This window comes from Daucus carota, chromosome 5 (genome assembly GCF_001625215.2).
Source record: "Daucus carota subsp. sativus chromosome 5, DH1 v3.0, whole genome shotgun sequence".
Taxonomy (NCBI): Eukaryota; Viridiplantae; Streptophyta; class Magnoliopsida; order Apiales; family Apiaceae; genus Daucus; species Daucus carota.
The window spans coordinates 40,554,463-40,568,116 of record NC_030385.2 but is presented as its reverse complement, the minus strand read 5'-3'; the positions used below and the strand labels follow the sequence as shown (position 1 = coordinate 40,568,116).

Below are 13,654 nucleotides of genomic sequence, written 5' to 3'. Positions count from 1 at the left end.
TTTGACAAGAGAGCGGCTCAAACTATTTTTGATCTAAATTATACTGTAATATTTAATTTTATCATAAAAATAAAAATTATGGATTAATATTGTCTTTGACGGGAGGGCGGTTCGAACTAATTTTATTATTATTATTGTGTTTGACAGGATGACCATTTAAAAAGAATTTTATACTAATTATAATATTTTTTTATTAGTGTGTTTGACCGGAAGATCACTCAAAATAATTTTTATGCTATTATAATATTAATTTGCATCAAAATTTATACAAAATTTATAACGCCGCCGTGAAGCGCGGCTTTATTCACTAGTTAATATCATAAAATAGAATAAATAATATTTTTAAAGGAAATCTTTACTAGGATACCTTTTATATGTTTAAGATTTTACATTTTTTTTGTAGATTATAATTTTATTGTTAATAATACATTATTAGTACATGTATATTAATGTTTAAACCTACACATTCAGTTCGGTTCGGATTTATCGGTCGGTTTGGAGGTAAAAACCGAAACCAATCCGAATAATTCGGTTTTTAAAATTTGAAACCATAACCAAACCAAACCGTTATTAAACCGTTAAATTCGGTTTGGACGGATTGGATCGGCCGGTTTCGGTCGGTTTGGAGAATTTTTGCTCACCCCTTAACAGGGATGGTGTGATAATGGTGCGTGTCAAATACATTGGCGCTCAATAAGAATGAATTTTACTTATAAATTTCAATTTACAACCTTCAAACCTGACCAATATAATAAAATTACAACCTTCAATAATCATACTCAAATACAGGCATTTCTGTATGCCATTTGAAACAATTAAGAGTGGGGACATTCCAAATCAAGAATAACATACCTCATTTTTGCACCGCTTTGGGCTATGACATGCACTGCCGACTACCAGCTCACCAAGCTTCTAGGCCACAATACCTCTGTGAGGCGTCACACGATCTACCTACAAGGTTGTCTTGCAGGCAGCGGCACCGCCCAAGGTTGCAAATCGTATTTTTGAAAAAAAAAATTTATGAAAAGGTATTTTTAAAAACAATGAAAAAGATGGTAGTATTTTTAAAAAACTAATTTTACAGATGGGTATTTTTAAAAAGATCCCTAAATTTAATATTAAACTATATAATCTTAAATTTAATTTTTATTCATTATTAACTACTTATATCATATTTAATTAATTAATTTAATTATTTTTTTTAACATCGATCAAAGTATCTCAAAATCAAGGAAATGAAGATGAAACTCAAGGATCTTAAAATGATATGAATAGCTACCGACAATATTTTGATTATCTCGGAGGAAACAAAAATAATATGTTCGACTAAATCAAAATTTATATTTATCGTACTGTTTTCTAGTCATTTCTGTAATTTTATTATATGCATTTTATGTACATTCTATTTTATGCATGTATTGGACTTTTTTTTTAATTTCAATGAAATTTGCTTTCCTATTATTCTAAATTTTTACTAAAACATTAATTTTATTATTTATTAATTATAAACTATTATTAATTAAATATTAATAATCACAAATTAATTTTAAGTCCGATTAACGAAAGATATAGAAATAACAAAATCGTTATTTTATAATAAAGTAGGTGATCCAAATTTGGATAGTGAATCTAAATTTGGATCACAAATTCGGATCAGTGAATCTAAATTTGGATCACTTTTTGGATACTGCTGGAGGAGAATTTGGAATAATCTGTATCAAATTTGGATCTTTGCATCACACCTGGTTTGACTAAGTAGCAACTGAAGTACGCACCTGCAGGACAGTTGGTACGTAGTCATTTGACATCCATTTTGATGATTGAGTGCATCCATATTGTAGTTTTCTACTTTTCTTCACACGAAGAGTGATGTGCTCTTGGGCTGAAGTGGTTTTAGTTGGGTTAAAAAAAATGTTTTTTGTTTAAAACAAAAAATAGATTAAAAGTGAGAAATAAATTAAAACTTATAAATTGTTAAAGTGTTTGAAAAAAAGTAAAAATCCCAAAACAAAAGCTAAAATTTTCATTTTCCTATAAGTGCTTCTGGATTTTTACACGAACAAATTAAAAAAAAGTAGAAAAAACTTCTTCAAAAATGCTTATATATATGGTTCCCAAACACCACCTATGTTCATATTATAACTTTCAAAAACTTGCAGTAGCATGCATAATAAATTAAATTTAGAACAATCAAAAGTGTTATTCAAACGGGTAGTTGAGAACATATATTATAACATATTTCGACTAGACTTTGAAACAAGTTTATTTCACACAACAGAAGTAAATTTTTGGGCAATATATATCACGTAGGGTGCGTTGATACAGACATGGGATTGCGGCCCTTATTGTACATGTCTAACTGCAACTTCAAAAGAGAAGGTATAGAAACATATATAAAAATACTTTGAAACACAGTGCTAGCTGTAGGTCTACTTGGTAAGTTCCATAATCCAAGTATTGAAAGCACAGCACACCTTGCTGAAACTTTTAAATCCCGCTTTAGTAGCCATGGCCGCAAACTCTTTCTCCGACCTCTCTTTTCCACCCGAAACATGTGCCATCATTATCGCATCCATATGAACCACCCCCTTGGTTGCATCGTCGCTTCCACCGGGCACCTCAGGAAGAATGAATTCTGCTATGATCAGCTTCTTATTGTCTGCCAGAGCTTGGTGGCAGTTTTTCAAGATCCTCAGGCAATCTTCATCATTCCAATTATGACATACCCACTCCAAATTTGAAAATTTTAAACTCAATGAGGTAATGTTACTACCAGAATAATATACTTTAACAATTAATTAATTTACAACCTTCAAGAATATGGCATCTCCTTTCGGCAAGCTAGTAAACATATCTCCTCCCACATGTTCCACACCTGGCGAGAAAAGCGAAATATTGGAAACAAACTAAAAAGAAAGTCACAAGCAAATCTACCAAGTTTCCTCATCAAGTTAAAATTTCATACCAGGAATAGAGGGAGAGTCTCGGAGAACGTGAGGTAGGTCGAAGTTAATGCCTTTAATAGTAGGGTACCTGGAAACGATCATATTAAGGGTAGCCCCAGAGCCACCGCCGACATCAACTATGGATGAAAGACCCTCGAAACCATTGTAAGTCTCGAGTATCTTCTTCGAGGTTATATTAGAATGACCAGTCATGCACTGGTTAAAGACTTTGCTGAAACGAGGCTCTCTGCTGTTATAATCAAAAATACTCATCCCATAGGCTTTGTTAAATGCAATTCCACCATCAAGAACTGCGTCTGCTACGTGGTACCTGTGCATGCACGGAACATATTACCAGAAGTATTAAAATTTATGTAATTGATATGAATAATTTCAAGATGCTACTGATGGAGTAAATTTGAATCTATGTTACCAGCTGTCGATCACCACTTTGTCGGTGTTGACAAGCAAAAGAGGTGCCATAGAACCACCGTCTTCATTACTGGACAGGAACTTGCACACTGGTGTCCAGCAATAGAGCCACTCAGCTTCACCATTGGAACGATCATTTGGCTTGCAACCAAGAACCTTGTAGGTAGCCAGGACTCGGAGGATGCGTTGAACCATAGCTGGCGCATCAGGGTTAGATCCTCTAACCGAACGTCCACTCTTCCAGATTGTATTCACGGCCCAGCATCTAGTGCCTGATTCTGAGGACACAGTCCGTGGGAAACTGGGAGAGTCAGGCTTAATGTTCTTTCTAAAAAGGAACATAACCACGTTGTTTGCAGGGAATATGGAGAAGATACTTAAAGAGGTTTTCGAGCCCCTTGGCATAACTGACTGGAATTCTCTGTTTTACATAACGCACCCTGGTGGCCCAGCCATCTTGAACCAGGTGGAACATGTGTTGGCTCTAAAAGAAGAGAAAATGTGGGCGTCTCGGAAGGTGCTGAGTGAGTATGGTAACATGGCGGGTGCATGTGTGTTTTTTGTTATGGATGAAATGAGGAAGAAATCAATGAATGATGGCAGGGCAACTACTGGCGATGGGCTCGACTGGGGCGTCGCTTTGGGGTTTGGTCCGGGTTTTACCGTCGAAACCGTGGTGCTGCATAGTATGCCGGTTATTGCTTGATGAGAAGGAATCAGACTATCTTAAAATCTCAAAATAAAATCTACCAAATTTTGACTACAGACTAATAATTGTTGTGTAAATTGCAATTATTAGTAAGTCTTGGCCAAGATTTGTTCAGTTTCAAAATAAAAATAAGACGTTTTGAGTAAGAATAAGAGAGCTTGTAATACCAGTTAATGGGGTTATGTATAATTTCATGTTTCAACGTATAGTAATATATATATTGTGTTGTACTAATAACTTTTGTTCTGTCCATATATTGTGTCATCTCCTTGTGTATGCTTGAAACTATTTCTCCCATAACGAAAGTACAACATTTACAATAGCTTGTATAAGAGTAAATCATTAAGTTTCTTATTGTAGAAACGTTTTTCTATATATGTGATTCAATGTATGCATGACCTGCCTGCTATAATATGCTTTGGTCTAATTTGTTATTGGCTGATTGGTTTGGCTGCCCGCAAGCCAGACCTGCTCGGTGGCCCGTAGCTTTCTAATAAGTGAAGGAGATGAAAAAAAGATTACAAAAGAAGAGTGGTCAGCTATATATGTTGTATAAATGTTAACTTTAATGATAATAATGAATTATTATAATACATGAATTTTGAAGTCATGAAATAAACGTGGTCGTCTAACTTAAGTTAAAAGAAGTGTCTATAAATTATAACTTATAAGTGAGAAGTTATTTATATATTGAAAATTGAAAATTAGTTTTTAATTTGAGTGTTTGAATAAATATTTTGATATTTACATTTATCGAGTATAAAATATATTAATATGATGATAAAATATTATAAATTATTTTTTAAAGTGGTTTTTATATTTTTGAAAAATTAAATTATAAATATAAAAATAAATTAGTAAAAATGCAAGATGTTCAACTTACAGAGATATATAGTACGAATATGGCCTAGGAGTTTTCTGTATAGATTATTTTTTTTATTTTACTTATAATAAGATGGTCTTTTAAGTGTCCAATCAAAAAGTTTCTTTTTTGTTGTATCTTCTTTTTTCAATTTATATTATTTTAGAAGAAATATTATATATTAATTTGAAAAGAGCTATTAACCAAAAAACCCAACTAACTTGTCATTTTTTTGACAAAAAAACCTATAAACTTTTTTTTCACCAATAACCCTAATAAACTTTACTTATAACTGATGTAGACTAACCATGATCATCACATATCCTATGTGACAAATTGATTAGAATTAATCAAAATAATAACTGATAAGGATATCAGTACCACTAAAACCAGCTTGAAGATGATTGATCAGCAGCTCATTAAGACATAAAAGTACCAGGCTCTCATTCAAACAATGAACAGGCTGAGAATTGAGAATTGCTCTGCCGGCGCCGCCATAGTTATTCCGACTGAAGGCTCGGACCAGGTATTTCATCCTCCTCGTTTCTACTTGGTTGTTTTTCTATGTAAAAAAAAATGTATCTTATGTAGGGCTGTAAAATGATCCGGGTGATCCCGGGTACCCCTCTGCTCAAGTACCGGATCATATTATTTTTAGCTTGTCCAGATTTGGGTCCGGGATCGTTTTATTCGGATCTAAACCGATCCCGGGTATTTGGGATTCGGATCTGAACCGGATATGATCCAATATCGTATTTTCTATTTTTTAACCGGGTAGTTTATGATCCATCGAATATGAGCCGGATATGATCCACTAACACTAAGTATCATTATTATTTCATTTGTTCAAATAACTATCATTAGTCTAAGTAAACATAATATTATAAAGTATAATAATTTTAAATTAAAACTTATAGTTATATATTGATATATATCATTTATTAAATATATATGAAAATAATAAGTATGATCACATCAAATAAATCATATTTTATGAAGATATAAACTTAAATAAGATATTAAAATTTTATAAAATGATAACTATTTACTTGCAAATATGATGGTGTTAAAATATAATATGTATATGAGTTTGAATCGAATATGAACCGCGGATCATATTCGGTTATTCGGGTAGGATCATATTATGAAAAGTTATATGAGCCCGAATCTGAGCGGGTATAGGTGTGCTCGTATCCGGGATCATATATTATACGAGCTTAATTTTTCCGCCAGATTTGGATCGTTTTCAAAACGAATATGAGACATGTATCATATTTTCGAGCCGGATATGAGCCGAGACACCGGATAGTCCGTATCGATTTACAGCCCTAATCTTATGGTGTATAATAATGTGTGAAATCCTGACTTAGCTACTCGAGCATAAACAATTAACCAAGTTTCAGGTGCAGCCGTGCAGCACATCAAGCATCAAAATGAGAACTCTGAATTGAGTAAGACATATTTTAACCACTTAGCACAAACAATCCACCAAAATACAAACAAATTACTCAACCATATACTCTGTCCAATCAACAGTCCTGAGCAACTCCAAACAAATCCGCTTAAAACTCTATAAAAATTAGTCGCGTGAGACACCCCAACCAAACCTATGAACTCGAGAAAACATAAAAAGTTGTTCCATCTCCTTAATTAATTTTGTATCGAATGGAGTCAGAAATAACACCCTCATCTGCTAATCTTTTCACACACCCTCTGATTACGTCAAAATGATAACCCCATTAATTTATTTCGAACATCAACCTCAGCCTTTAAAATAATCAGCCAATATCACACATCTTCACTTGTTTTCATTTTATTTTTTAAATCTAAACTAACAAATATCATATTATAAATTATTCCTATTAATGACTAGGCGCTATGTGTGGCACACACGTGTATAAAAAAATACAAATCAAGGAAAGATACATGACAAGTCACACTGGTAGATTTAATCATGGTTTATTTTTTATATTTCTTTTATACTTTTAATAAAGTTTTTGGAGTTGTTAAAGAAAACAGAAGTTTAAAGATTTTTTGGCAAAAATTTGACAAGTTGATTGAATTTTTTAGTTAATAACTCATTTGAAAATGAATCGGAATTTGACGGGTTATCCTCGGTTTTGTCCTTCCTGAGTTCCTGGTGTTCGCCATTCATTCATGGTACTAAGCTTCGCCGCTGCATGACACGTAAACTTTGACACTCTTTTTACATCCTATTCGTGCCTACGTGGATGTGTTATTGTTTTTGCAATTGATTGATTGCCTTGGCCGCGTGCAAGTCCCAGATTGTGTTGTCAATAATTTAGTTATTAAACTTGTTTTGTCCAGGTATTTTTGTTTTCTTTATTATTTGATGTGAAGGAATCAGACTATTTCAAATTTCAAAATCAAATCTACCAACTTTTGACTACACACTAATTGTTAGTCATATAAATTACAATTATTATGAAGTCTTAGTCAAGATTTGTTAAAGTTAAAAATAATAATGAGGTTGTACGTGTATGTAATAACATATGTTACAACATTTGAAGTATTAAATATATAAGAATATAGACCAAGATGAAGGGTTTTAAATAATTAACTGTTTCCAGAGAGTGACATCGATAACTTATTAACTTGGACCTCCCTGGAGTTCTCCATTTCATCATGCTAGGCAAGTTCTGAGACTACACGCAGGACAGGACAGTTGGGACGTACTCATTTGGTCTTTGTTATTGATTGATTGTTTTAGCCGCCTGCAAGCAGACCTGTGTTGGTTCCGTATTCCAGTTCTCTTCCCACGCAGAGCACAGCCCTCTCGGCGGCTTTTTAATAAGCGAAGCAGATTTCGACACAGAGAGGAGAAAGTAGGGATATACGTACAGATATCATATAACAATTAGTTGTTTAATTGCAGCTGGAGACAACATATGTTATCCCAAAATCAGAGAAAATTCTTTGGGAAATAATGGTTAAGCCAAAGCGTTTGGATTAAGGTTGGGAATATTGGAAACAAGTATTGGGAATGGAGGGTATGAGAATGGGGTTATTAGGAATGAGAATGGTATAGTAGTCAGGGGTGAGAAAAATATGATTTAATCACTTAAAAAGATTGGGTTCCCATTCCATAGCATCAAATAACTAATCGAAACACTAGCTTGTCATAAGATTAAGGTTCCGATTCTCATTAACCGGGTTCATTAATCATGAAACAAACCCTCCTATGTCAGGGGATTAAGTTTGGGATGGAAACATAATTTTACCTTTTTAATTTAATTGTTTATTTTATAAAAGTGTATTCGTATGATTCTTTGACGTGATCGTAATTATTTCTATCATGTATCAGCTATGTGCAAATTTTATGCATCATTTCCTCATGTATGATTGTGTATGAACGAACTACGATTGTAATCGTATTTATTTCTCTCATATATTGGAGTACAAGTTTTACGGTTGAGCCAGTGTGTGGCGGCACTACTTCTACTTTGACCTCCCTGGCGCTCTCCAATATTCCATCATGGTGTGAAGGTTCGCAATTGAACGTCTGTAAATAATCAATCTCCTCCCTATTTTCAAGTCACGTAGCTAAAGTCGAAAACCAGACGTAAATTTAGAATTCCAAACAGATCTAATATATATACTGTACGGTCAATATTTAATTCCCAAAGTCTTTTTGAGATTACGGATGTTTTAGTATAGGGCTTCACATACGTTCAAAATTGAACTGATATAAAAATGAGACAGTTTAAGAGAGAACGAAGAAGGAGCGTGTGATATTGGTCCTTTTGATTTTTTATTTTCTTTTGAAATGAGTGATTTATTTTTAAAAAAACATAAATATATCTTTTTTGCGAAGATAACTAACTTATCTTTATAAAAGATGAATGTTAAATACCTATTTAATAAATACTTAAATAGCAAATTTCTTACCTAAATAAGTTCCTATTTCGTAGAGGCTCAGCATGCCAATTATGTTCCGACAAAACTCATGTGTGCCATCTCCTTTTGTATGCTTGCAACTGTTTCTCCCGTTCAACATTGACAACAACGTGTGACGACTATAATAATTAAATCAAAGGTTCCCGTCGTAGAAATGTTTTTTGTATACGTGATCCAATATATACATGAGATGCATGCTCATTTAAATTCACTATTTCGAGTAAGTCATGACATCATCTATAACTTATTAACTTGGACCTCCAAGGAGTTCTGCATTTCATCATGGTCAGTGGTGGAACGGGGCCTAGGGGATGCTAGAGCCCCTAATTTTGAAAAAATAGTGTATATTTTTTTCCAACCTCCGCTAAATTATTCATGTCAATACTCCCTCCGTCCCTTTTTACATGTCCCTTTTGAAAAAAAAATGTGTCCCAAATTACTTGTCCACTTCTCTTTTCAAAGCAACTTTTTGTATGCTTTTTCAAAATGTAACAACTTCCAATGTTTGACTAGCATATATATATACACAACTCTATCTAATTCATTACATTTATTAGGGATATGTATGAAAACAAGATATCCACCTAACATTTTCTTAAGATGCGTTATTTTTTCAAAAGGGACAAGTAAAAAGGGACGGAGGGAGTATAATTTAGTGTATATTTTCGACACTGTCACTTAATACTGTATTTATGTTAATGGAATATGAACAACCTAGAGAGATGGTCGTCTCTTTGATGAATGTGATAGTGAGGTTCGGTATTCAAATTTTCAATCGGTCATCTACGATCTCACTTGCTTTCAAATTTGAGCCCCTTAAATCTCATTCCTGGTTTCGCTACTGATCATGGTACCTATGTTTTTTTTATCCTTTCCGGACATTCAGTGTATCCAATGTATTACATGAGATGCTATGGTCTTCGTTATTGATCGATTGTTTTAGCCGCCTGCAAGCTTTGGACATTCAGTGTATTAATACATGAGGTGCTTTGGTTCCGTATCCTAGTTTTATTCCCAGGCAGAGCATAGCCCTCGGCGGCTTTTTAACAAGTGCAGGATATGAGGAAAGGCTGCAACACATGGAGAAGATAATGTTTTTCCTCTTTAAAATTCATGCTTATAAAATAGGGAAATATCGATAATTAAAGATTTAATACTTTGGGTAGAAATGGTCGAGGGTATAATTATTTCATAGAATTTAGTCAGGGAAGTGAACATAATTATTTTCCTTTTCAAAATACATGCTTATAATATAAAATTTTGATTAGTAATTTTAAACAGTCAAAAGGGCTAATAAGTTATATCTAATATAATATATTTTACTTTGAAATCTTAAATGTTTTGCTTTAGACGTACGGTACAACGAGTTCTACAAAAAATAAGTATTAGTATAGTATGTTGCATGCATGGAAATAGTTTGGGTGGATTATTTGATAAGTAATGCTAGGTGCACATAATTGTGTACATAAATTTTGTACATAATTATGTGGCAATTGAGGTGGAGGATTTTAATTGGAGTGGTTGATGTATACACGAGCACATTCCGATTAAAACCCAATGCATGTCATTATGTACACAATTTTGTATACAATTATGTGCACCAAGCATTCCCTTATTTGATACACTATAAATATTTCAGGGGATTAAGTTAGGGGTGTGAGCTGCATAATGTCTTTCCTCTTTAAAATTCATGCTTATAATATACTTAGATACTTAACAAATTTCAAAAAATTTAAACTAATAAGTTAATATTTTAATGTCGAAAGTGTTAATGATATAAGTATTAAAATGATGGATATGATGAGTATTAATATATTAAATTTAGTTATAATACTTTTAGAAAGATAAATGATTAATTTTGGTAAATAATTCAGGAGCAGATTGAGGATCAAGATCTATGAACAACAAAGTTGCACCGCGGCTGCCACATTATGAGCCAAATTCTCCATGGCTTAGGGCATTGTTTTGAGAATACTTATTACTCGAGGTGTATACTTTAAGGCATAAAAAGAACACCAAATTTACTATTAATATAAGATTTATGCCCATATTTTCCAACAGTTTATACTCTGTTATATATCGATTTTTGCATTAATGTCGGTATGAGAGGGTTAAAAAGAACCTATCAGATATTTGAAGGGTTGAAACATATAAAGATTAAAAGGACATTATACCATACCAACAGATGGCAAGACTCAGCGTGTTTGGAATAAGTAATTTATTACTAGTAACTGAAGTAAGCAACTGCAGGACAGTTGGTAGGCGGTCATTTGCACTACACCATATTTGATCTATCCTAACATCACAGAATGATGTTGCCACAAAAAATGTTGTCTTATATGCTTAAAATTTGATTGAAGTGGGTTTATACCAACATCATATTTAGGTGTTGCCATTGATAAGAAATATGTTTCCGTAACTAGGAAATTCATTAGGCCGCGTGGATTTTCCTAACACCTTCAAATTTGGACAAAATGTTGCCTAAAACCCAATAACAACGTAAATTGCAGTTTTAACAACTAATTATGGGTGTTGGGATAGACCATATATGATGTAATGTAATTTGACATCCATTTTGATGATTGAGTGCAGTCATATTGTAGTTTTCTTCACACGAAAAGTGATGTGCTCTTGGGCTGGGGCTGTTTGGGTTAGGTTAAAATAAGTATTTTTTGTTTAAAAAAAAGAAATGTATTAGAATTGACAAGTAAGTAAGTGTTTTTGGCTTTTTACACCAACAGGTTAAAAAAAATATAAATACTTCTTCAAAAATGCTTTTATATGTGGTTCCCCAACACCACCTATATATATTCATATTATAACTTTCAAAAACTTGCAGTAGCATGCATAATAAATTAAATTTAGAACAATCAAAAGTGTTATTCAAACAGGGAGTTGAGAACATAACATATTTTGACTAGACTTTGAAATAAGTTTATTTCACACCACTGAAGTAAATTTTTGGGCAATATATATCACGTAGCAGGGTGCATTACAGACATGGGATTGCGGCCCTTATTGTACATGTCTAACTGACAACTGTAACTTCAAAAGAGAAGCTACGACATACATATATAAAACACTTTGAAACACAGCGCGTGCTGTAGCTCTACTTGGTAAGTTCCATAATCCAAGTATTGAAAACACAGCACACCTTCCTGAAACTTTTAAATCCCGCTTGAGTAGCCATGGCCTCAAACTCTTTCTCCGACCTCTCTTTTCCACCCGGAACATGTGCCATCATTATAGAATCCATATGAACCACCCCCTTGGTTGCATCGTCGCTTCCACCCGGCACCTCAGGAAGAATGAATTCGGCTATGATCAGCTTCTTATTGTCTGCCAGAGCTTGGTGGCAGTTTTTCAAGATCCTCAGGCAATCTTCATCGTTCCAATTATGACATACCCACTACAAATTTGAAAATTTTAAACTCAATGAGGTAATGTTACTACCAGAATAATATACTTTTACAATTAATTGATTTACAACCTTCAAGAATATGGCATCTCCTTTCGGCAAGCTAGTAAACATATCTCCTCCCACATGTTCCACACCTGGCAAGAAAAGCGAAATATTTGAGACAAACTTAAAAAAAATCACAAGCAAATCTACCAAGTTTCCTCAAGTTACAATTTCATACCAGGAATAGAGGGAGAGTCTCGGAGAACGTGAGGTAGGTCGAAGTTAATTCCTTTAATAGTAGGGTACTTGGAAACGATCATATTAAGAGTAGCACCGGAGCCACCACCGACATCAACTATGGATGAAAGACCCTCGAAACCATTGTAAGTCTCGAGTATCTTCTTCAAGGTTATATTAGAATGACCAGTCATGCACTGGTTAAAGACTTTGCTGAATCGAGGCTCTCGGCTGTTATAATCAAATATACTCATCCCATAGGCTTTGTTGAATGCAATTCCACCATCAAGAACTGCGTCTGTTACATGGTACCTGTGCATGCACGGAACATTACCAGAAGTATTAAAATTTATGTAATTGATATGAATAATTTCTAGATGCTACTGATGGAGTAAATTTGAATCTATGTTACCAGCTGTCGATGACCACTTTGTCGGTGTTGACAAGCAAAAGAGGTGCCATAGAACCACCGTCTTCATTATTGGACAGGAACTTGCACACGGGTGTCCAGCAATAGAGCCACTCAGCTTCACCATTGGAACGATCATTTGGCTTGCAACCAAGAACCTTGTAGGTGGCCAGGACTCGGAGGATGCGTTGAACCATAGCTGGGGCATCAGGGTTGGACCTGGGGAGCTTCGAGGCTAGCTCAGAAGGAGTTAAGTAGTTGCCAGGGCCAGCTTTGGCCATGGTGTTTAATATGTCAAGCTCGATTGCTGATTTCAGAATCATGGGCAGGACTGTAGCAGTTGCTAATTGCATGGCTAGCAAGCAAGCTTCTTCATCTTCTGATCGACCAGTCTTGATCCCACCCATTGAATTTGCTTTGTGTTTAATTTTTTTTCTTTTTTTCTGAAGAGAGGTGGTCGATCAAGGGAGCTTTGTAAATAAAGGGCGGAGCTGGCTGGTGTGGTAGTGTCCTGGAAAATCTTTGAGTACTATATATAAGAGTAGAGCAGTGCCAGGAGCCGGTTTGGCTGAGCTTCGGCTTAGTTAACGTGATTATCTGAGCTTAAAATGTCTTGACTTATTAATGACTTATTAGTTATTGAAAATATAATAATAAAAATAAAATTGATTTATGAGTAACTTTTGATTTTGAGTTAATTTTTATTTAAAAAAAGTTCAAAAAAATTATCCAGTGAAAA

The 13,654-nt window shown here is 34.0% G+C and overlaps 1 protein-coding gene across 3 annotated transcripts; it reads right to left on the bottom strand.

The window, feature by feature from the left end:
* Positions 1 to 2,313: 2,313 nt before the first annotated feature.
* Positions 2,314 to 13,429, bottom strand: LOC108223084 (bergaptol O-methyltransferase-like). Of its 3 annotated transcripts, none has more exons than XM_017397153.2 (4): positions 3,379 to 3,992; positions 2,966 to 3,276; positions 2,811 to 2,875; positions 2,314 to 2,729 (listed from the first exon to the last, which is right to left on the bottom strand). In XM_017397153.2, the coding sequence occupies exons 1-4, from the start codon at positions 3,780 to 3,782 to the stop codon at positions 2,430 to 2,432; spliced, it is 1,080 nt and encodes a 359-aa protein (XP_017252642.2). In that variant the 5' UTR covers positions 3,783 to 3,992; the 3' UTR covers positions 2,314 to 2,429. The 3 variants fall into 3 exon arrangements, with proteins under 3 accessions (XP_017252642.2, XP_063950897.1, XP_017252639.1); XM_064094827.1 differs by lacking the exon at positions 3,379 to 3,992 and adding an exon at positions 12,919 to 13,429 and having other exon boundaries at positions 2,348 to 2,729; XM_017397150.2 differs by lacking the exons at positions 2,314 to 2,729; positions 2,811 to 2,875; positions 2,966 to 3,276; positions 3,379 to 3,992 and adding exons at positions 11,727 to 12,275; positions 12,357 to 12,421; positions 12,508 to 12,818; positions 12,919 to 13,422.
* Positions 13,430 to 13,654: the final 225 nt, after the last annotated feature.

Coding starts and splice junctions, on each gene's coding strand:
- LOC108223084 (XM_064094827.1), bottom strand. CDS start 13,322: ATGGGTGGGATCAAGACTGGTCGATCAGAAGATGAAGAAGCTTGCTTG. Junction 3,277..12,918: donor AAAGTGGTCATCGACAGCTG/GTAACATAGATT, acceptor GTGCATGCACAG/GTACCACGTAGCAGACGCAG. Junction 2,730..2,810: donor GAGATGCCATATTCTTGAAG/GTTGTAAATTAA, acceptor TCAAATTTGGAG/TGGGTATGTCATAATTGGAA.